At 40.0% G+C, this 22,847-nt stretch overlaps 1 protein-coding gene across 3 annotated transcripts in view; it reads right to left on the bottom strand.

Moving 5' to 3' along the window:
- Window positions 1–236: 236 nt before the first annotated feature.
- The window catches only part of ndufaf5 (NADH:ubiquinone oxidoreductase complex assembly factor 5), a 39,775-nt gene continuing 17,164 nt past the window's right edge, over window positions 237–22,847 (bottom strand). For 2 of the 3 annotated variants that reach the window (XM_039737886.1, XM_039737888.1), the window contains 7 exons: window positions 22,623–22,726; window positions 21,810–21,849; window positions 17,446–17,643; window positions 10,290–10,350; window positions 10,131–10,214; window positions 4,960–5,042; window positions 237–355 (listed from right to left, as the gene is read on the bottom strand). In XM_039737886.1, the coding sequence (XP_039593820.1) occupies window positions 266–355; window positions 4,960–5,042; window positions 10,131–10,214; window positions 10,290–10,350; window positions 17,446–17,643; window positions 21,810–21,849; window positions 22,623–22,726 (660 nt within the window). In that variant the 3' untranslated portion in view covers window positions 237–265. The remainder of the gene's footprint in view (window positions 356–4,959; window positions 5,043–10,130; window positions 10,215–10,289; window positions 10,351–17,445; window positions 17,644–21,809; window positions 21,850–22,622; window positions 22,727–22,847) is intronic. The other variant, XM_039737887.1, reaches the window with a different exon arrangement.

Below are 22,847 nucleotides of genomic sequence, written 5' to 3' on the forward strand. Positions count from 1 at the left end.
TAATGTTATACTGTCTCTAAATGAAGGCAAAGTGAAGACTGGCTTTATATTGTACACCCCATCCTATTTACAAACCTGCTTACAACTTAAAGAAAGACAATGAAAATATTGTAAATACTCCCTTTACACATTTTTCCCAACTTGCATTTAAATGTACAAACGTTTTATCTTATAACCAAATGCCACTTACAGGTGAAAGTAGTGATCATCAATAAAATAAACTGACAGACCTACTGTATATTGTAAAAAGAAACCACCATTTTTATTAGCTGTTTGGTTTATTTCTTGAGAGTTCTTTCATTTTCCCAATGTCACCAAAAGACACATTGGCAGATCCTCTTTTTGCAGGTTTCACCTGTAGAGAAAAGAATAAATTCAGAAATCAATACTGTATTGACCAAATGTGTTATAAGAGAATGACATTCCTGAAGTGCAGAACTGTTGTTGATGGGCAGCCTAACCCACAGTTTCTGACACTTAAATGCTCACCGTACTCTCAATCAACTAAACCATCAAAATGAGAGAGAGCAGCCTTATCAAAGTCATTTTTTTCCTGCTTATTAAGGAGCAATTCTGCTGCGATGCCACTCTACGGTATGTCTTCCCTGTGCTTCTTCATCTTAGTAAGAAAAATGTTAGCTGCGACTCCCCGTCGTGCCCTAGCAACTCGGACTTAAGGGATATATTTCTGACGGTTACACTGTATGCAGGAGAGAAGGCTAGCTTACCTGAGGCCTTTCAGCAGCTTAATGAAATCCCTACAATGATATAAGACTCCTCAAAGGAAAAGAAGGTACAAGGTACTAGCTGGCTGTCTGCAAGATAAATGGAGAGCATCACCAGTATGTGGGAATGACCACATAATCTCCATTGTTACATTACGCTACTTTGATGTGTGGTTTGCTAAACATTTTGTGAGGAAACACAGGAATAGGTATGATGCAAAATAAAGATTGTATTTAATTGGATCTTTTCTGACTATATTCCTTTTTTCTATCCCATCCCTTAGGTGGGGAGTCTAGTGTATTTTGGAATGCTCGGAAACTGTGGCAGATCAGAGGATGTTGTCTAGGCTTCGGCCTATTATTGAAAATGCTAATCACCCACTTCATAGTGTTGTGGTTGGACAGAGGTGCGTTTTCAGCAGTAGACTGGCTAGCATCAAGTGCTCCACTGAACATCACAGGAAATCCTTCCTCCCCACAGCCATCAGACTCTAGAACTCCGTTTTTCGGTCACTCACCCACACTTTAAGTTATTACCCTTTTTCTTTATTGGATATCCAGGTACATTTTTTTCAAGTACTTGAAATGTGCAACATACGTTCTGTACTTGTGCAATACAGTAATCCCTTGCTATATCACGCTTTGACTTTCGCGGTTTCGCTCTATCGCGGATTTTATATGAAAGCATAACTAAATATATAACGTGGATTTTTCGCTGCTTTGCCGGTTCTGTGGACAATGTGTCTTTTTGCTCCCTGTACATGCTTCCTCAGTTGGTTTGCCCAGTTGATTTCATACAAGAGACGCTATTGGCGGATGACTGAGAAGCTAACCAATCAGAGCACGCAGTTAAGTTCTACTGACTGAGAAGCTAACCAATCAGAGCACGCAGTTAAGTTCCTGCTTGCTGAATGCAGTGTTAACCAGGAAGTCTCGTCTCGCTCATTCAGCATCAACGTGTTTCGCTGTGTAAAGAGTTGTGCTCTTTTGTGTTTATCTTTGTGCATAGTCAAGCCCTTCATTATGGCTCCAAAACGATCTGCTACTGCTTCAGGGGCCGTGCCCAAGCGCAGAAGATGTTAACGATTGCCGAAAAGGTAAACGTTTTGGATTTGTTGAAGGCTACGATTCTTTTTATTTAAAAAGTAGGAAAGGAATATAAGATCTACGGCCGCAGTGTCCTTTTAACCAGGGTGCAAAACAAGTTGTAAGTGGATGTAATAAGGCAGTAGTCTGGATGGAATCTGCTTTAGGGATTTGGATTGAAGACTGCCAGAAGAAGAACAACGGCAGTGCTACACAATCGCCTGAAGTGGCTCCTTTAAGGGCTGTAACGCTCTCCTTTGTTGTGCAGTAAAATAAAACTCATTGTTATCGGACAAGTCATCGTGTCATTGTTGGTGAGTAACCATAATTAATTTTCTACTTACAGTACTTAGTACATGTACGTGCGTTTAGTGTCACTGTACACACATTTACTGTATACTATTTTTCTTGCATTGTACGTATTTATTGCTGGTGGTCTGTCTATCGTAATGGCTGTAACATATGTGATATCGGAGACACTCAATATCTTTAAAATAATATTTAGGTTTTACTGTATATAAACAGTGTGTTTATATACATAATTTCAATGAATCTTACCTAATATCTAAGAGAATACAAAGGGATTATGCTGTATAACTCTGCGGGGAATATTTATAAACAGTGTGGGAGAGTTTATAAGGGCTTAAAATATATAAAAATAACCATAGAAACAGATGGTTTCTACTTCGCGGATTTTCACCTATCGCAGGGGGGTCTGGAACGCAACCCCCCGATCGAGGAGGGATTACTGTAAATTGTCTGCTCTTCACATGAGAATAACCTTATTTGTTCTCAAAATGTGCAATATTAACTTAAGGTGCAACACTCTCTACTTTAGTTTGATACTTACATTTATTATACTTTATTTATATTTACATGATTACTTTATACTTGCTCTTAGTGTAGCATGTCCCTTGTCTGTTGTTAAGTTGTAACATAAGTAATTTCCTTCGGGATTAATAAAGTTTTTCTGATTCTGATTTCTAAGGCATTACACGCTAATTTCCTACTCATTTTGTGACACTTAGCATTTCTTTGTCCCTAATGTAAAATAAAGTGAATGTAAGCCATCTCTGACTTGATCTTGTTAATTGTTTTAGGTATAAGTGCTATGGAGGACTGTGGTATTATGGGTCCACAGCTCGCTCAGCAAAGGCCGTTTTTATTTAAATAAATAATCACCGTGCTTGCGGCGGCTTAGCGAGGGGCGTGGTGGCTGTAGCAAGCCGCAGGGCGATCTGCGGTGTGGGCGTTTCTCACCTAGTGCACAGGTGAGGGACTGCCCACATCCGTGATTGTTCCTGTGGCTAATGTACTGCAGCTGCTATGGCCCCCGCTCAATATATAGAAGCGTGAGTCGGTTACAAATGGGAAGGAAAAAAAAAGAAACAAGGAAGAGAGAGAAAGACGGAGGTGGCTGGAGAAAGCAGGAGAGAGAGACGGTGCGTGTGGACAAGCGAGTGAAAGAGCGCTCGCGGGCAGCTGCATGGAAGCTTGGGTGTTAGGCCGACACCCAGGAGTTGAAGTAGAAGTCGCTCCCGCTGAGCGATCATGTAGCGGGAGTGACCAAAGAAGGAGAGGCTGTCCGTGTAAGGCCGGAGCGGCGGCGTGAGTCAGTAGGCTGGGAGGTGAAGTCCTTGGTGTGGGCGTCCTGGAAACCAAGGAGTCCAAGTCTTGGGCCTGGGATGAGTGCCAGACCGAAGCCAGGATCGGGAGGACTTCAGACCTGTGCGTATGAGAGAAAGGACAGCTGCTGAGAGAGTGTCTCGCCTGTTGCAAAGCCCAACCGGGAGAAGCAGGTGAGACGCTATCGTAGAAGAGCACCGGGCTTATTGATTTGAGAATGCTTCCAGCAACGGTTTTAACCTCTGGTTTTTAAAGGACTGTTTGTTTTTGTATTTTTAAACCTCCACATTTCTTTTTATGGATTATTTATTTGATGAAGACTTTGAAGCACTGCACTTTGTGGACACTTTGTTTTTTTGGATTTTCTAATAAAAGCAATTAAGCACCTTTTTACATCATCCCCTTGCTTTGTTGTTGTCTCACTGTCTGGCTCAACTGGGTGACATTATCGACGGTGTTGGGTTCAAGGGCTCCCAAACAGCAGATGGGAGCATGGAGCAAAACCCGCATTGCCACAAGGACAGGAAGCCACAATGGAAGGACTGCAGGACTGGAGTCACAACCTGGCAGGTACACCCTGTAATCTTCATCCCAGCTGCGATCGAGATATAATGAATGGATCGGGTGGACACTAGGAGCAGTTCACAGAAGGTGTCAGTGTTCTTCCAGGCTAATTCCAATCACAACACCCGCCAGGTTGCATGGGAATTGGAGTGAAATACTTGTGTGCATTGGCAGATATACTAGTATAAATGTGACCCATTACATAGTCATACATTCACCCGTTTGCTGATCTGTGTTTATTCCATTACTAGCACACAAGGAGATGAAGTCTATCCCGGCAGCATCAGGTACGAGGGAGAAAAGTCAGTGTACAGCATATCACAACAGCCTTTTCCAAAAGACATTCGGGGTTAACTGTTGTGATGGATGGCCGGGTATTGTGCCCTACTGGGAGACCTGGAGGAGCAGAGAACCACGAATTTCTACCCAGGGACATGAGAGGGCAGCCCCCCTGGGGCTTAGAAGTTCAAACCTGTTGTGATCCGTGGCCACCGCCAGGGGGCGCCTGGACAGCTCCTAAAACAAGATCTACAACACTTCCACCACACCCGGAAGTGCTGCCGGAGGTTAATCGGGAAGCACCTGGAGCACTTCCGGGTGCACTATAAAAGGGGCCGCCTAACTCCATTCAAGGAGCCGGAGTCGGGTGGAAGAGGTAAGTAAAAGAGACAAAGAGAAGGACTGAGCCTTGTGGGTAATTGGTGCACTGTGTGCTGTGCAGAAAAAAATAAATATAGTGTGCATTTGGACATCGTGTGTCTCAGTGTGTGTCTGTAGCTGGGCCGGTCTTCTACACTGTATTTACACAGAATTTCAACAGCAATGAGGTTAATCAAAGATCAAATTAAAGCCACTCATAAAGAAATTTCCATGTAAAACGTTTATTTGCCTTTTCATATAGGTTTATGAAAAATGATTTTGCTAATAGCAAACAACTTTCATGTTTGCTTTCACTTACCTGTGAATCATGATGTTTCCATCCAATCATGTACAAGATCTGAAATGTTGCGGGCACTGACCCATCTTCATTACCATACATTGCTACAATAAAAATACACAAAACAATTTTTATGAGAACAGGCCCTCAATGACACTGTTATAGACAGCTATAAGTATTATCCTGCTATTGAATGAAAATTACAAATAACATTCAAAAAGAGACACATTTCATTCTGTTGGCTTCTCTCCAACCCTTGAAGTTGTGGCAACAAAGCAGCATAGAAAACAGAAACAGCATCCTCAAACTCCTTACTAAAATGAAGTCTGACAAACAAGAATACACTAGAACCTTTTATTATAAGCATAGATCATCTATTACTTTTTTTAAACATTGTAAGTTTTAGAAACCCCACATAACATGAGAACAAATTAAAAGAAAAAAAGAGATTCCGAACAAAATTAAATGTAACATGTGTACTAATACTGATTTTACGCTTTGGTTTTTCTGTCCCATTATGTTTTATTGCTAACCCTGTCACCGCTTTTGGAACTACAGACTTTAAATTGGCCAGTCAATTACATCTACATTCACGCTATCACATCCTTTAAAATGTTTTTCTAAGTCGTTCATCCCATTCACCAGGCCCGCTGCCAGGGACAACACTCCCAGTGAAGAATATAGATTATTTAAATGAAGTTAAAGTTTTATGTGTATAATTTAACGGGACTCTGCTCTGGGGCCCTCAGATAAGTGAGAGTAATATGGAAAAAGATGATCGGAAGGGGCCCATTGCTTTGGCGCTTCACGTCTGACATTTTTTATGCTGATGTTGTGCGCGTAGATATATATTCGGACAATTATTCAAGTTACATGTAGTAGAAAAGTTAAATCATTTAGCTTTTCTAAATGATTTTCACAATACAAGTGAGTGTTTTAATAGCCGCACGCTCCACGCAAGTAGATATTGTGCTCGTGTCGTGTGAAGCACGCTTGTCAAAGGGGGCCGGCAGCGGCACGCTTCTCAAAGACAAAGGAGAGTCGACGCCGACGTCCTTCAGCTTGACGTTGAATAGTATGTTTGTTGTACAGGGTACATGGATAATGGATTGACTTCACCGTCGTAATTGAATATTTCCGTTTCACACACACAGGCGCTGCTCTGTCTCAGACATTGTTGTGCACTATCGTGGATATGTTGACGTGTTTATTGTTGCTTTTAAAGCAGTGACGAGTGTGCGTTGGTTTTGTGTATATCACTAAAGATTCTGGATCACCTGGATTTTTTGAAAACTTTGAAGTTTGATACAGCAAGTTGCCATACTGATTGTTCACCAAGTAGATAACCCTAAACGTTAGTATATATTAAAATGTTCAGATGTTACTCCTATTCATTGTATTGGTACAGTATAATTGTACTGTTACATGTTAGATAATACATAGGTTTATCTCATTAATGTATTGTTTCAATTCCGCTACGAGCTTCCGTTAGCACTGGCTTTCCTTCTCGCAGTCAAACTTTGATGTGCGAGAAAGCTTAACTCATCCAGTATGGTATTCATAAATGCAGCATTGTTGCTGTCGGATAAACTACATTTTGATCATTTTGTATACTGTTTTGAAGGTTTTGGCATGTGGGGACCCGAGGAAGGCAGAGGGGCCCACACGTACCCAGTTGTCTGGGGCTCAAATATTTCTGGCGGCGGACCTGCATTCACTTTCTATTCTCAATGTATTTTTTCTTATTTAATTGCCTGGAGTAGCAAAGTAAACGGAGGGTAATTTTCTATTTACCATTCAAATAATTCAGAGGATTCTGTTCAAGACCATGCGGCTACGAATGTCTGCGGGGGAATGGAAGGTTTTTAAATTTTTAGTAGTATGTGTTTAAAAAGACGCATGTTTTAGGTGTAGCCATGCTACAGCACAATAAGCAGAACTACGCCATGCCTTGGGAGGCGAGTGAGAAACAGAAGTGAATTACTCTTCCACTATGTCATCAGGTAGAGACATCTTTTATAAACTGTATGCACCATTGCTTATGGACTCAATAGATACATCCACTGTGTATACTGTATGGTAATACAGTGGTTAGGACAAGTCAAAGTGGGGACATCAGCTCAAATTTTATAATGCACTAGGGAGGCCTTGCTTGGAGTACAGTGAACAGTTTTGGTCTCCAGGCTACTGAAAAGACATAGCAGAACTAGAAGAACCACAGAGGATGAGTTTTGAGGAAACATTAAATGAGTTAGGCCTTTTCAGTTCAAGGAAAAAGAGATTAAGAGGTGATATGATTGATGTTAAAAATTATGAAAAGGAATTAGTACAGTGGATCCAGGAAGTTACTTTAAAATGAGTTCAACAAGAACACAGGGAAACAATTTGTTAAAGGTAAATTTTTCACATATGGTAGAATTTTTTTCTTCACATAGGGTAACCACAAATACAGTACATGGACAAAGTCTCTCACATCATTTACAAAAGTATCTCCACCCACAATAAAATAACTATAAAAACATATGACATAGATATTCGCCTACACTGGGCATGTACACATTAGTGGAAGAATCCTTGAAAGGGTGATAACACTGCTGACCAGGGCATATATCAAAGCTGCAGTGATTGGTTAATTATTTGCATTTTGCATATTTATACAGCATTCAAACTGTACAAAATGCAGTTTAGATGCATACAGGCAAGCAACACAACAAGCACCATGTAAAGCAACACTTCTATGCCCGCTATGTGGGCAATGTGATTTTCTTCTCTGAAGGGTGACCACTTGGAATGAGATGTTGTAATGTGCAGGATCCAATCAAGGAAGGGCTACATAATAAGACTGAAGAAATCACACTGCGATTAGAGACTGTGTTTTTATAAGTCTACGTTTCTTCCTGTACACACTGCAAGGCCAAGCTGTTGCTTTCAGACATAAACGGTACTGGAGAGCATTTTCAAAAGTCTTAATTTTTGGGGGTTAAAAATGCTGAGGTAGTGTGGACGAAGAGCAAAAACAGGGATGAATTACTGCATTGGGCGGCACGCTGCCTCGCAGTTAGGAGACCCGGGTTCACTTCCCGGGTCCTCCCTGCGTGGAGTTTGCAGGTTCTCCCCGGGTCTGTGTGGGTTTCCTCCCACAGTCCAAAGACATGCAGGTTAGGTACATTGGCGATCCTAAATTGTCCCTAGTGTGTGAGGCTGTATGTGTGTGTGCCCTGCGGTGGGTTGGTGCTCTGCCCGGGGTTTGTTTCCTGCCTAGCGCCCTGTGTTGGCTGGGATTGGCTCCATCAGTCCTCCCGTGACCCTGTAGTTAGGATATAGCGGGTTGGATAATGGATGGATGGATGAATTACTGCATTTGTACATGAAAGCATAGTAGCGTGGACGTAGTCTAAGTGAACAATGTTTATGCACACCATTATTCATGCTTTCGTATCCTTTTCCTTCATCTCTCAAAATCTCGTAAAAATGGCAGTCATTCCCAAACGGCTCATACGATATTTTTGGTAAGCCCCTTATATTAAAGATGAAAGACTGCACTTCAATCACATAATGATTGCTTTATTTCAAATCCATTGTGGTGACGTACTGAGCCAAAATTATGAAAATTGTGTCTCTGTCCAGATATTTATGGACCTGACTGTATGTTCACTAAAAACACATTGTAACAAGCATGTAACAAACATGTGCACCGGCCATGGTGTTACATTGTCATGCACTATTCTCCTTTGGATTATTCACACATCACTGATTTTAGAAACCTTTTGCTAGGCTATTGATAAAATCCTGCATCAGTTTTTCTTACTACTCCACTACAAGTGTGCTCATGAAGTAAAATACACTGCAATCCAGATGGTTTACTTTAACAAAAACTGGATTTTATACTTTTCACTAAAAATAAAGCCCCAAATATGTTATGCTTCACTGTATACAGACTTTAAACAATGGATTACATGATTGCCCCACTACTTTTTAGAACAGTTTCAGATTTTCCAAGTATAACAAGCTTGTCACACTCTGACAGCCTGAAAGTGCCAGTTCCTGTATGAATGGTTTCCTGGTATGGCAAGTTCAGCCACAATCTAAGGCATTCCTTTTTCCTTTATCCATTTTGTAATGGTGCAAAAAACACAAGACAACAGATAGGCTCTCTTCTGGTTGCATGATTAAAAACTCCCTTTCTTTGTTCCCTTGAGGTTGCATTATATGCATTGCATTTCTTGCTGAGCGCTCATTGCTTATCAGCTCTTGCACACAAAAGACTCTTCCCATGACTTAAGACAAAGTCAAGCCTGTTTAACAGAGTCACTTGTGTCACGTTTTAGCCAGGATGTGTTCACAAGCTTATATTTATTTTCCTTTCAGATGTCTTCTTTGTTCATAATTATGTATTACTTTTCATGTATTTATTGTATGTATTTTTTGCTTACATTGTACTATTTTGTCATAATTTTGTATTTATGTACTTAAGTGTGTTGTCCTATATTCCTTGCATTTAGTGGGCAGAACCCCAAGGGACTTCCCCTGCCTTTAAAGACAGGCTGTGAATGTGTTTTGTGAGTATTGCCATGTCTTTGCTTTTGCTGCTGTTTTGATTATTTTCAGTATCATTTTTGGATTTGAATATTTGAATATGCATATTCAAATGTTACATTATTTTTAAAATGTTTCCTTTTCTTTTTCATAACTTCTTTAACACACTTCTTCTCTGCTGCGAAGCGCGGGTATTTTGCTAGTATGTAATAATTCCCATGAAAATAAAAATCTGTTCAAATTGTACATCCGCTTCCCCATACGAACACAAAATGTTTCTGAAAAACACAAAGAAGTTTTCTTGGATTTCTATATTAATCTGAAAGATCACGCGTGCATATATAATAAACCAACATGTGCCGAATTGTCAGCGATAATAGTTCCAAAAGACAGAGATATCAAAGACAGAGTTGATATTCGTGTTTATCCAAAAGCACAGCATAATTCGTCACAAGCAGCAGATCCGGGAAATGACGAGATTGTAGGGCTCGCACAGGGGTGGACGAGCAAAGCGAGCAGGGGACAGAGCCCCTTAGTATATTTAGATTAATATTTTAAATAATTTAACAATGTAAGCCACCGATTCTAAAGGTCAGGCCTGGTGCCCACTGAAGAATCCACTGAGCAAGTACTTCACAGAGATAACTAGCTCTCACCTTTGTATATGGCTGCAGCAGCCAGCATTGTATCTCTGTGCAGCATAGGTTTTCTGTTCCAAGCACAATTGCTTTCTCCCATTCCTAAGAAGGAAAAAGCAGAATGAACTGAGTGTGTGCAATATGCAGCATGAACAATTGCAAACCAACAAAACCTACCTTGCAAATCCTTAATTACTTGAAACATGTCTGGATAATGTACTTCAATTTCATCTATGTCCTGAAACAAAACAGTAAAAAAATGCCAGTTTTCATAATGTATTTAAATATTTGGCTGAAACCTTTTTGTATTCAGTACATCCTGAGGAATGTGTTAAAAACATCTAAGCATTATGGCCCAACAATTCCAAATTCTAGAATATGTATGGGAGACTTTTACATCACACATACCTCCATCTTGTTTTCATTCTAAGTCATGCATGTCACTAATTAAAACCACACATTAAAATAACCAGCATTGAAAAGAAGGCTGACATTAAGGGAACTTGGTGTCTTTAGCCATCTACGCAATACTTTTTTTCTTAAATAATGGAGCTGAACTGGAGGGTAGTGTGCTTTATAAGAAGAAGTACAGCTTTGCATAAGACCTCTTAATGAGAAAACCACTTTAACTCTTTGAGGGCTGAATATTTTTTCCAAAAAAACAGTTTCTGAAAAGCAATGGCTTCACACAGAAAACGTCTGTTGCTGCATGCTCTGACTGCCAGTTTGCCAAGAATATGCGGCCAGGCTGTTTTTGCATGGCTGGGACACGGTCGCAGTGCGTTGCAATCTGGTTTCTACCTCTTATCATTGTTAAGTGGCAGTCCTCCCTGGCCAACATTGTCAGTACAACAATTAGCTGGGAACCAATCATCTGAAGCTGGAACCTCATATTCGTTTTGAATCACTTGTATCAAAATCGGAGTCTGACAAGTCATAGTTCAGTTCAGAGATAACAGGCAAAATGTCGTCCACGGAGTATTTTGCTTGATGCATTTGCTTTGATCTTTCACCAGATGTCAGTGCCATTTTTGCCATTGTTTGTGCCTTGCTACTCATGTGAGTGCAGGAAATCTCGGTCTGACCAATGAATCTAAGTTTCCTTCTAGCAACGAGAGTCCAACTAAAACATAATGGTTGGTTTTGTCACAGTTTACGGTCGATTACCATCATCAACTCCTCCTTTTGACAAAAGTCAACATCAGCCCTGAAAGAGTTAAGTGATAATTTAGCTATATAACATATGTACTAAATCGAAATGTACAGGTACTCATCTAGGGTGTCCTGCTACTTCTTATATGCTAACAAGCAAAGCAGAGCTGCACAGATCAAGACTTCCATGCTGGTCGACAACATCACTGCACCAGACTTCTTTTCTCTCTTGGTAAGTTAAACTTGTGCTAAAATTTAACACATTACAACTTGGTTTAAATAGAGACTATAGTTTTATGGCCTGATATGAGGATTGTTTGCACTGACCAGAAAGCAGGAGATGAGCTGGTGGTAGCAGAGTTAAAGATGCTAATATTTGCATTGGGTGTGACGAGGATGGATAGGATTAGAAATGAGTACATTAGAGGGTCAGCTCAAGTTGGATGGTTGGAAGACAAAGTCAGAGAGGCGAGATTGCATTGGTTTGGACATGTGCATAGAAGAGATGCTGGGTATATTGGGAGAAGGATGCTAAGGATAGAGCTGCCAGGGTAGAGGAAAAGAGGAAGGCCTAAGAGGAGGTTTATGGATGTGGTGAGAGAGGACATGCAGGTGATGGGTGTGACAGAACAAGATGCAGAGGACAGAAAGATATGGATGAAGATCATCTGCTGTGGTGAATCCTAACAGGAGCAGAAGAAGAAGAAGAAGAAGAAGATTGTTTGCATCTCTCAGACTGACACAGATAACCTGTCTACAGACCCACATTGTATTGAAAAACTCATCACAAACTTCAAAAGACTTTGTTGGACAGTTATCTTATCCAAAAGATCTTGACTATAGAGGTCTATTAATTTTTGCATTTAAGATGTCTCACTTAAAGGTTTTCCAATGTTGTTATTTGTCTTAGCGTGTATATAAACACAGGGAACTCCAGTTTCTGTATTACATCTTGCCTGAAGAAGGGGCCTGAGTTGCCTCAAAAGCTTGTGTATTGTAATCGTTTTAGTTAGCCAATAAAAGGTGTCATTTTGCTTGACTTCTCACTACGCCAATAATATTTCATCTTTGATCTACTACATTTGGATACAACAGCTGTTAATATTAATGTAATATGACCTTTCAGTAACTAAATTATTAGTACATAAAATATTTGAAATGGAATTTGATTTGGTGAAACTAGTAAAATTTAACATTAACACACAGGAAATAAGGGCAATCATTACTCCCAAAGAACACACTTCAACATTCATCAGATATTAAGGTCACAAAACTTTCATGAAATGTGGTGGTCCTGACATTGTAATCAGAATGAACAGAGGATGGTTGGGATGCAACAGGTCAGGAAAGACTTTAAAATCTTTATATTTCAATTTACAAATGCTAACTGAATCCAAATGATTTTTAGAAAAGTTGTACAAAACCCTCCATTACAGCACCTTGTCCTGGGAAGACAGACCATCATACCAGAGCGTAACAGAGAGGATCAAACATCTTTCAATAATATATAATACCTTTTAGAAAGTGATCATTATTTCTTACTAGCAGGAGTACCCAGCGTTGCCAGGGAATCTATAACCGGTGAATTTCCCAAATGAAAGAAACACAACATAGAAATAGAACAAACAGTTTCCTGATTGACATTTTATTGTAAGTTCCTCCACTCTCGATTCTGTCTGCTGTGGCGTTTCAGATGACTTTGAAATAGACTTTGTTCTGGCATCTGAAGTGGACCTTCCAATTCTACGTCTTTTTTTCGGTGGCATGGGTATATTAGTGAAAAGCAGGACAATTACAATGTGTTACATGGTATTACGTATGGAATAAGCACCACAGTGAGATGAATTTACCTTATTTACAATATGTCGGAAAGCGAACAAATAGCACCAGTCAGTCAGAAAGAGCAACACTGAAATCGTACTGTGAGTGGGAAAGCGAGCAAATAGCACCACAAATACGGAAAGCCAGAGAGAAAGAGTAGCACTGAAACCATACTGGGAAAAACGGCGGGGAGGGGTGCTCTGTTTGTAAGGAGCGTCTGTGTTGAACCGTGGTGCCATCTAACGGATGTTGGCGATGGTAACTACAGACAGAAGTGACATACAATTGGTGCTGGATCTGGGGAAAATGGTGGAGGAAGGATGCTGTCTTTTTAAGGTGAGACTCTGTTCAAACGTGCTGCCATATAACAGATGTTGGCGAATGAAATACAGCACTATCAGTACGTGTGGGAGTGTGACTCTCTTATAAACACTGTACATATGAAATCTCTTAACCTAGTGAAATGAAAACTAATCCATAACTTTTGCCTTACTGTATCCATCCATCCACTTTCGGAGCCTACTCTATTTAATCCATTACTGAGTCACATAGAATCAACCTTGGACTGGATGCCAGGCCGACAAAGGATATATTCACATACACTCCCACACTAATTGATCTGACAGACATGTCTTTGGGAGGGACAAGGAGATTGGAATACCTGACGTAAATCCATGTAAATACAGGAAGAATGTGCAAACTGCACACAAACACTGGTCAGGCTAGGTATTGAATTCAGGCCCTGTTGCTAAAAGGCACCAGCAGTAACCATGATGCCAAAATCACTTTAAAAACGGTAGAAAAAGTCCAGAGTAGCATGTATAGGCGGATTAGAAGACTGAAGGGTAAAAGTTATCAGGAAAGACTGAAGGAGTTAAACGTTTTCACTTTAAGCAAATGGAAATTAAGAAGGGGCGGCACGGTGGCGCAGTGGTAGCGCTGCTGCCTCACAGTTAGGAGACCCGGGTTCGCTTCCCAGGTCTTCCCTGCATGGAGTTTGCATGTTCTCCCCGTGTCTGCATGGGTTTCCCCCCACAGTCCAAAGACATGCCGGTTAGGTGGATTGGTGATTCTAAATTGGCCCTGGCATGTGGGTGTGTTTGTGTGTGTCCTGCTGTGTGTTGGCACCCTGCCCAGGATTGGTTCCTACCTTGTGCCCTGTGTTGGCTGGGATTGGCTCCAGCAGACCCCCGTGACCCAGTGTTTGGATTCGGCGGGTTGGAAAATGGATGGATGGATGGAAATTAAGAAGTGACATAACTGAAGTGTTAAAATTGTTAAAGAAATAAGTACAGTGGACCAAGACTGTTACTTTAAAATAATTCAACAAAAAACAGGGGCACAATTGGAAGTTTGTTAAAGGTAAATTTCACAAACATTTTTCTTCACAAACTATAAACAAATGGAAGAAGTTAAAAAGTAGTGTGATGGACACTAAGAAACACAAAATTCAACCTGATGTTGCTTTGGAGGAATTAGGGGGATAGGATTGGCAAGCACTGCTGGGCTGAGTGGCCTGCTCTTGACAAACGTTTTTCTAAAGTTCTGAAAAAACATACCATAAATTAATGTTGTTTTGTTTTGCCTATTCTTACTTGTGCGGTGGACTGGCGCCCTGCCTGGGGTTTGTTTCCTGCTTTGCGTCCTGTGTTGGCTGGGATTGGCTCCAGCAGACCCCTGTGACCCTGTAGTTAGGATATAGCGGGTTGGATAATTGATGGATGGATAGAAGTTCTGGGGAAAATCTTAAATAGAAAGAAACTGCATTGTTACAGTGCTGTCCATTGACATTTCACAAGTGTAGCTTGTCATGTTTGAATAAAATATGACTTGGGATATATAGCTACGAACAAATGTCAACATGAAACAAACAATGGAAATAAGAAATGAAACCCTTATCTCAGATCTACGTACGTATGTATGTATGTATGTATGTATGTATGTATGTATATTTGATACAGCATTTACTGAAAAACCCAGCAAGACCCAATTTGAGAATAGCAGTTAAGAGGTCAAGTAGAACAGAAAAGAGGGGCTATGCATTTCTCCAGTCTCTTGATTTGACAAAGAAAAATAAGCACCTAATGTTAAACACTGCACATACTCACAACGAAAGTTTGTTGTCATCAACGTTAATAAGCTCACACTGTTAAAAGCTCTGCAGACTTTCTCAGGTACCTGGAGAGGGAAGCTCACTCTACATTCTACGTATGAAGGACAAATAATAGGTGTTTGAACCTGTCTTGATCTCTTACCAATGAAATGCTTACTTTTAAACAGGAAGAAGCCAGCAAGATTTAAAAAGCATTAAAATGAATAAAAAGAGCACTAAGCTGCTAGTCATGAAACTCTGTGTATCCTAGCATATTATCTGAAAAAACAGTGAGTGAAGGACAGTGCCTTTCATAATGTTTGGAGCAAAAACACATTTTTGCTTGATTTACCCTTTAAAATTACAAATCAAACAGTTCAGATGTGATTAAAGTGCACATTGCACACTTTCATTTAAGGGGATTTGGATACATTTCAATCACACTACACTTTTCTACATGGTCCCCCCATTTCAGAGCACCATAATGTTTTGGGCAATTGCCATCACAGGCGTTTGCGATTCCTTGGGTGAGCTTCATTGTTTCATAAGATAACTCGGCTTACTTTTACCGTTTGGAGTCTGTAGTTGACATCTTTCAACATGAGGACAAGAGCTGTGCCAATGAAAGTCAAAGAAGCCAATATGAAGCTTTAAAACAAGAATGAAACAATTAGAGACATCAGTAAAACCTAAATCAACTGTCTGGAATATCATGAAGAAGAAAGCACATACTGGTGAGCTCAATAATCACAAAGGGACTGGTGGGCCAAGGAAGACCTCCACTGCTGAGGACAGAAGAATCCTCACTATGGTAAACAAAAAAGCCCCAAACGCCTGTCCGAGAGATAAGAAACAGTCTTCAGGGGGGCTGATGTGGATGTGTCAGAGAATCTGCAGAAGACTTCGTGAATAGAAATACAGAGGCCACACTGCAATATGCAAACCACTAGTTAGCCACAAAAACAGGATGGCCAGATTGTAGTTTGCAAAAAAAGTACTTCTGGAAAAAGGTATTGTGGACAGACAAGACAAAGATGAACCTGATCAGACAGTATAGAGATGAGGAGAAACTGCCTGAGATCCAAAGCAGACCACATCATCGGTTAAACATGGTGGTGAGGATGTTCTAGCTAGGGCATGTATGGCTGCCACAGGTAGTGGCACACTTCTCTTCATTGATGACGGAAATGCTGATGGCAGTGACACAATGATTTCTGAGCCATATAAAAATCTGCTCAAGTTCTGGTAAATTCCTACAAACTCATTGAAGGCACTTCATCCTACAACAAGATAATGATAAAAACATACAGCTGGGGCAACACAGGAGTTTCTCAAAGCTAAAAAAAAATGGTAAATTCTTGAGTGACCAAGCCAGTCATTCAGTTTAAATCCAACTGAGCAGGCCATCCATATGCTGAAGAGAAACCTTAAGGGGACAGGCCCCCATAATAAGCAAGAGCTGAAGATGGCTGCATTAGAGGTTTGGCAGAACATCACCAGAGAAGATCTTCAGCACCTGGTGATGTCTATGAATCGCAGACTTCAAGCAGTCATGGCATGTAAGGGATATGCGACAAAGTACTAAATATGACAGCGTTAACAGACCGGCCATTGCAGTGTCCCAAACATTTTGGTGCCCAGAAATGGGGGTACCATGTAGAAAAAGTGTTGTCATTTCTAAATGGTGAGAATCAAAAGTATGAAAATATGCCAAAATGAAAGTGCGTAATGTGCACTTTAAACTGTGGAGTAGATGGGTAAATCAAGGAGAAATGTGGTTTTGTCCCAAATATTATGCAGGGTACTGAAGATATCATTTGTAAAGAAAGAATCAAAAATTAATAAGAGTTAACTTATGGTCTGATTAAAAAAGTATTTAAAACAAACCCCATGTTTGCATGGAATAACAACTGTTTTGAGAAAGGCTAAGAAAAGGTTTGATTTCTAAAAAAAAATGTTAGATTGAAATGTGTTTTTCACCTGTTCCATCTATTGATCAATCTTCTAAAGTGATTTACTTATTAAAGGGTTATTGGGAGATGTCTTTTACTCGGGCATGAATTGTCACTAACTATGAACTAACCCTGGATGGAATGCTAGATAATATGGGGCACACTCACATTGTGCAAATTTAGAATTGTAAATCAACCTTATATGCATATTTTGGAGTAGAAAGAAAAAGGGAGTAGCCACCTTATGAAATTTAACAGGCAGTTCAAAATACTTCAACCTGATAAAAAGCTATGGTTAAGGAAAATGTCATCTTACCACTGTGAGCATTTTGAATCCTGCAAGCCCCAGAAGATTTCCAAGGTCTGTAACTGCAGTGTAGGGAGATATGTGAGGTGCAAAACCACCTTCTCTCTCTAATTCTGCCAGTTGCAGAGAGCATCGAAGCTCATACAGAGTGTCTCCTCCGACCACTGCACCAATAAACACTCCATCTGGTTTCAGAATATTATTTATCTAGAAAGCAACCAACATATCATAATATTCAACAGAATGGATCTGAATTCAAATGAAAAATCATTGCCAGGCAACACAGTTGCTAGGAAGCTGTCTTCATGCTGAAGAAACAGAAATAGCAGCAGTAACACAAAACACACTGAGCAATGTGCAATAAATAACAGTACCATACAGGTGCTGGTCACAAAATTAGAATATCATGACAAAGTTGATTTATTTCATTAATTCCATTCAAAAAGTGAAACTTGTATATTAGATTCATTCATTACACACAGACTGATGTATTTCAAATGTTTATTTCTTTTAATTTTGATGATTATAACTGACAACTAATGAAAGTCCCAAATTCAGTATCTCGGAAAATTAGAATATCAATTAAGACCAATGCAAAAAGGATTCTTAGAAATATTGGCCAACTGAAAGGTATGAACATGAAAAGTATGAACATGTACAGCACTCAATATTTAGTTGGGGCTCCTTTGGCCTGGATTACTGCAGCAATGCGGTGTGGCATGGAGTCGATCAGTCTGTGGCACTGCTCAGGTGTTATGAGAGCCCATGTTGCTCTGATAGTGGCCTTCAGCTCTTCTGAATTGTTGGGTCTGGCATATTGCATCTTCCTCTTCACAATACCCCATAGATTTTCTATGGGGTTAAGGTCAGGTGAGTTTGCTGGCCAATCAAGAACAGGGATACCATGGTCCTTAAACCAGGTACTGGTAGCTTTGGCACTTTGTGCAGGTGCCAGGTCCTGTTGGAAAATGAAATCTGCATCTCCATAAAGTTCGTCAGCAGCAGGAAGCATGAAGTGCTCTAAAACTTCCTGGTAGATGGCTGCGTTGACCTTGGACCTCAGAAAACAAATTGGACCAACACCAGCAGATGACATGGCACCCCAAACCATCACTGACTGTGGAAACTTTACACTGGACCTCAAGCAACATGGATTCTGTGCCTCTCCTCTCTTCCTCCAGACTTTGGGACCTTGATTTCCAAAGGAAATGCAAAATTTACTTTCATCAGAGAACATAACTTTGGACCACTCAGCAGCAGTTTTGTCTTTAGCCCAGGCGAGGCGCTTCTGATGCTGTCTCTTGTTCAAGAGTGGCTTGACACAAGGAATGCGACAGCTGAAACCCATGTCTTGCATACGTCTGTGCGTGGTGGTTCTTGAAGCACTGACTCCAGCTGCAGTCCACTCTTTGTGAATCTCCCCCACAGTTTTGAATGGGTTTTGTTTCACAATCCTCTCCAGGGTGCGGTTATCCTATTGCTTGTACACTTTTTTCTACCACATCTTGTCCTTCCCTTCGCCTCTCTATTAATGTGCTTGGACACAGAGCTCTGTGAACAGCCAGCCTCTTTAGCAATGACCTTTGTGTCTTGCCCTCCTTGTGCAAGGTGTCAATGGTCGTCTTTTGGACAACTGTCAAGTCAGCAGTCTTCCCCATGATTGTGTAGCCTACAGAACTAGACTGAGAGACCATTTAAAGGCTTTTGCAGGTGTTTTGAGTTAATTAGCTGATTAGTGTGGCACCAGGTGTCTTCAATATTGAACCTTTTCACAATATTCTAATTTTCCGAGATACTGAATTTGGGACTTTCATTAGTTGTCAGTTATAATCATCAAAATTAAAAGAAATAAACATTTGAAATACATCAGTCTGTGTGTAATGAATGAATCTAATGTCCAAGTTTCACTTTCTGAATGGAATTACTGAAATAAATTAACTTTGTCATGATATTCTAATTTTATGACCAGCACCTGTATTTGCATTCTAACTACAATTCTTCCAACACAAAAAATGTAACTACAATTAAAGAAAAATCAAACAGTTGAAGCTTACTAGAAACAAGGCTTAAAATATTAATTGCTCCAAATAAAAGTTAGTCTTTAACAGGGCACTATTGTGCCAATGAAAAGACGGTTAATTCAGAGTTATATTGAGTCTTTCTGTACTAGTATGAACTGGCAAGAGTTTCTTACTGCCACAATTTTGACAGTATCCCAACTCCTTCAGTCATATTTAACAAAATACAGTAATGTTAAAAACAGAGTCAACTGAAAATGCTAAGCAGGAAAGTACTTGTCACTGGTCATGCCACTTATGAACTTATTCAGCAGAGTGTATAAAATTACAAATGAACTTGCAATAAACAATGAAAAAGCAAATAAAAACCAAAAAGTACCTCACACACGTCTGACCACTGGCAGTGTCTTTGGCTTCTTACAATGCGATCCTGGAGTGTTGTGTTGTGCAGGAAGAAGCTGAAGTTATATTTGATGTTATCTGTTGTTTTTGTCCTCTCTGGCATTATTTGTTGTGAATCAAAATAATGTGGGCTTTATTTGTGTTGTAATCATGCATCGGCCTCCCAGTGAAAATCCAGTGGCCTACTGCTGAATCTGCCCAGGTATTGCAGTCTGGTTATTTAGAGTGCACATTCTAATACTCACAGCTACTGCTTGTAATAGATGAAGCACATAGGTCAAGAAAGCCCTAATTGGAGTGTATTTTAATGGTATTAATTAACTCAGCAATTAATTAAGTTGGCAATATTAATGCAATTCAAATTCTAGTACTTTCTGCATGATTTCAGCTAAGAATCTGTGTGTAAGTAGGCAAAACCAGCGTTGAAATTACACCTGTTAGAATTTTATTACATAGATTTCCATCCGTCCATTTATTGAAACCCCTCATACCAATTCAAGGTCACAGGAGGCCAAAGCTCTTTCCGGTAGCATTGCAAAAACTAAAACGTGCAAGATACTTCATAACAGGACACTCATGCTAATATAGGGCCAAACAAAAGTTGACCATTAACTGATATACAGTACAGGCCAAAAGTTTGGACACACCTCCTCATTCAATGTGTTTTCTTTATTTTCATGACCATTTCCAGCACTCCATCACTCTCCTTCTTGTTCAAATAGCCCTTACACATCCTGGAGGTGTGTTTGGGGTCCTTGTCCTGTTGAAAAATAAATGATCGTCCAACTAACCTGACTTCTGCACAACACAACTGCTGGTCCCAACCCCATTGATAAAGCAAGAAATTCCACTAAATAACCCTGATAAGGCACACCTGTGAAGTGAAAACCATTTCGGGTGACTACCCGTTGAAGCTCATCGAGAGAATGCCAAGAGTGTGCAAAGCAGTAATCAGAGCAAAGGGTGGCTATTTTGAAGAAACTAGAATATAAAACATGTTTTCAGTTATTTCACCTTTTTTTGTTAAGTACATAACTCAACATGTGTTCATTCATAGTTTTGATGCCTTCAGTGAGAATCTACCAATGTAAATGGTCATGAAAATAAAGAAAACACATTGAATGAGGAGGTGTGTCCAAACTTTTGGCCTGTACTGTATGTGCCAGGAAGGAAAGAAGGACAGGCATCCTGGCCAGGATAAAGGAGGGATTCTTGCCCAGCCAGGAGGCCATAATGGAGGAACTGGTTGAATGGGCATAACTGGAGCAGCTCATTTCCTCAAATGACAGGTGGCAGAGTTCCTCAAGGCTCAACCTGACGAAGACACCCACAGGGTACTGTGAGAGTTGGAGTCTGGAAACGCAGCCCTGTCAGGGTCTTTGGATACTGCCAGAAGGTGCTGCTGGGGGTGCACTGCCCTGGTTTTCAGAGGACCTAGGCATGACACTGGAAACATTTTGTGGGTCGAATTTAAAAAAGACAGCCTGCCACCTCACTTAATAAAGTCAGAGTTGGGCGGCAGAAGGCAGCACTTTACAAGAGGTGGAATGTGACAGTTTCTGTTTGTGCATTTTGGATGGTCATTGTATGAAGAAGGTGTCAGAACCAAATAAAAATTTCTTATTTGAATCCAGAATTGTTCTTGTGCATTATTGTGTCTGTGGTTTGGGGCTTAGTGACGCTCCCTTGCAGCTACACCAAGTGTGCATATCTTTGAATTTGGAAGGGGGGAAACAAACAAGAAAACACATGCAAAAACCAAATAAAAGCACAAGTCACACACAGTAAATGATCAAGCTTGGATTTAGTCCCAGATTTCTAGAGTTGTGAGGCTACAGTTCTAACCTCTGTGGCACAATATACTATATTTATTTTATTATACAAGACTGACAGATTTCTTACATTTTGTTTTACATTAATGTGCTACAAACTGTCTTCACAAGGGTGGTTTACCTGTTTTAAGGAGCCTGGAAGATCATTGACCCAGTGCAAACTGTAAATAGATGAAACAAAATACAAAACACATTTAGAAGAAATGGATTTGTACCTTTCGGATGATTATAGCTATTATTGTAAATAGTGCAATTACAACAGACTTTCAGACAAAATATGTTTTGCATGCATTCTGAACAAGAATGCAGCCAGCAAACAAAACAACAGGATAATCCCTAGAAATCAACACAAAAACAAAACCTTTACACGAAAATCCTCCTATTGTTCTCAGTGGACACTGGAGATGAAAACAACTACCCATTAATTTGTTTAAGCAGGTCTCCTGTATATTAATTTATGACAGCAGCAATGAATTAGAAATTGTTTACTGTTCAGCTTGATGGAGCCACGTTAAGAGCGGCTAGGTAAATGCACATAATTAAGCTGGCAATCAACAATACAGAGGAAGAGGCATGCTGCGCTAACACCTGGAAAAACAAAAAAAAACAAAAAACAAACCCAGGCATCCTTATGATAGTGCACCATCCATTACAATACTATGAAGTAAGGGTCTTTAGAAAGCAAAATGTGGGCAAACTTAAACAGGTATTCAAATGCGAGTGCTCTTCCCAGCAGTACTCTTAATATGTTAAAATTTAATGAAGTGCCTTTAATATATCCCAATGATCTAGATATTAAAATAAATTACTAAAATATGTGGTGATTGGAATTTACAGAAAAAGAATTGGTCTATAAAAAACTTCTTACTTCCTTATAGAGACAACTATACAGCTCCAACATTAAGGGAAAAGGGAAAGTAATGAAAAGGGGAACCTCAAATTGCTGACAACAAGATCAAATGTATTCTCTTTGAAGGGAAGGAATTCTTCATCTGCTAAAACTTTATGGGTGGGAATATCCATCTCTGCTGTCATTCTCTGTAAAATCAACAAAGTAAGATTTCTGTTTAAAAGAGGCAGACTTTGAAAGCTAAAGCAGTCCAAATTTCACAGGCTAATGAAATATGCAGATACTCTGCTCTGATTTCACATATAAAAC

The sequence above is a fragment of the Polypterus senegalus genome, chromosome 16 (assembly GCF_016835505.1).
Source record: "Polypterus senegalus isolate Bchr_013 chromosome 16, ASM1683550v1, whole genome shotgun sequence".
Classification (NCBI taxonomy): Eukaryota; Metazoa; Chordata; class Cladistia; order Polypteriformes; family Polypteridae; genus Polypterus; species Polypterus senegalus.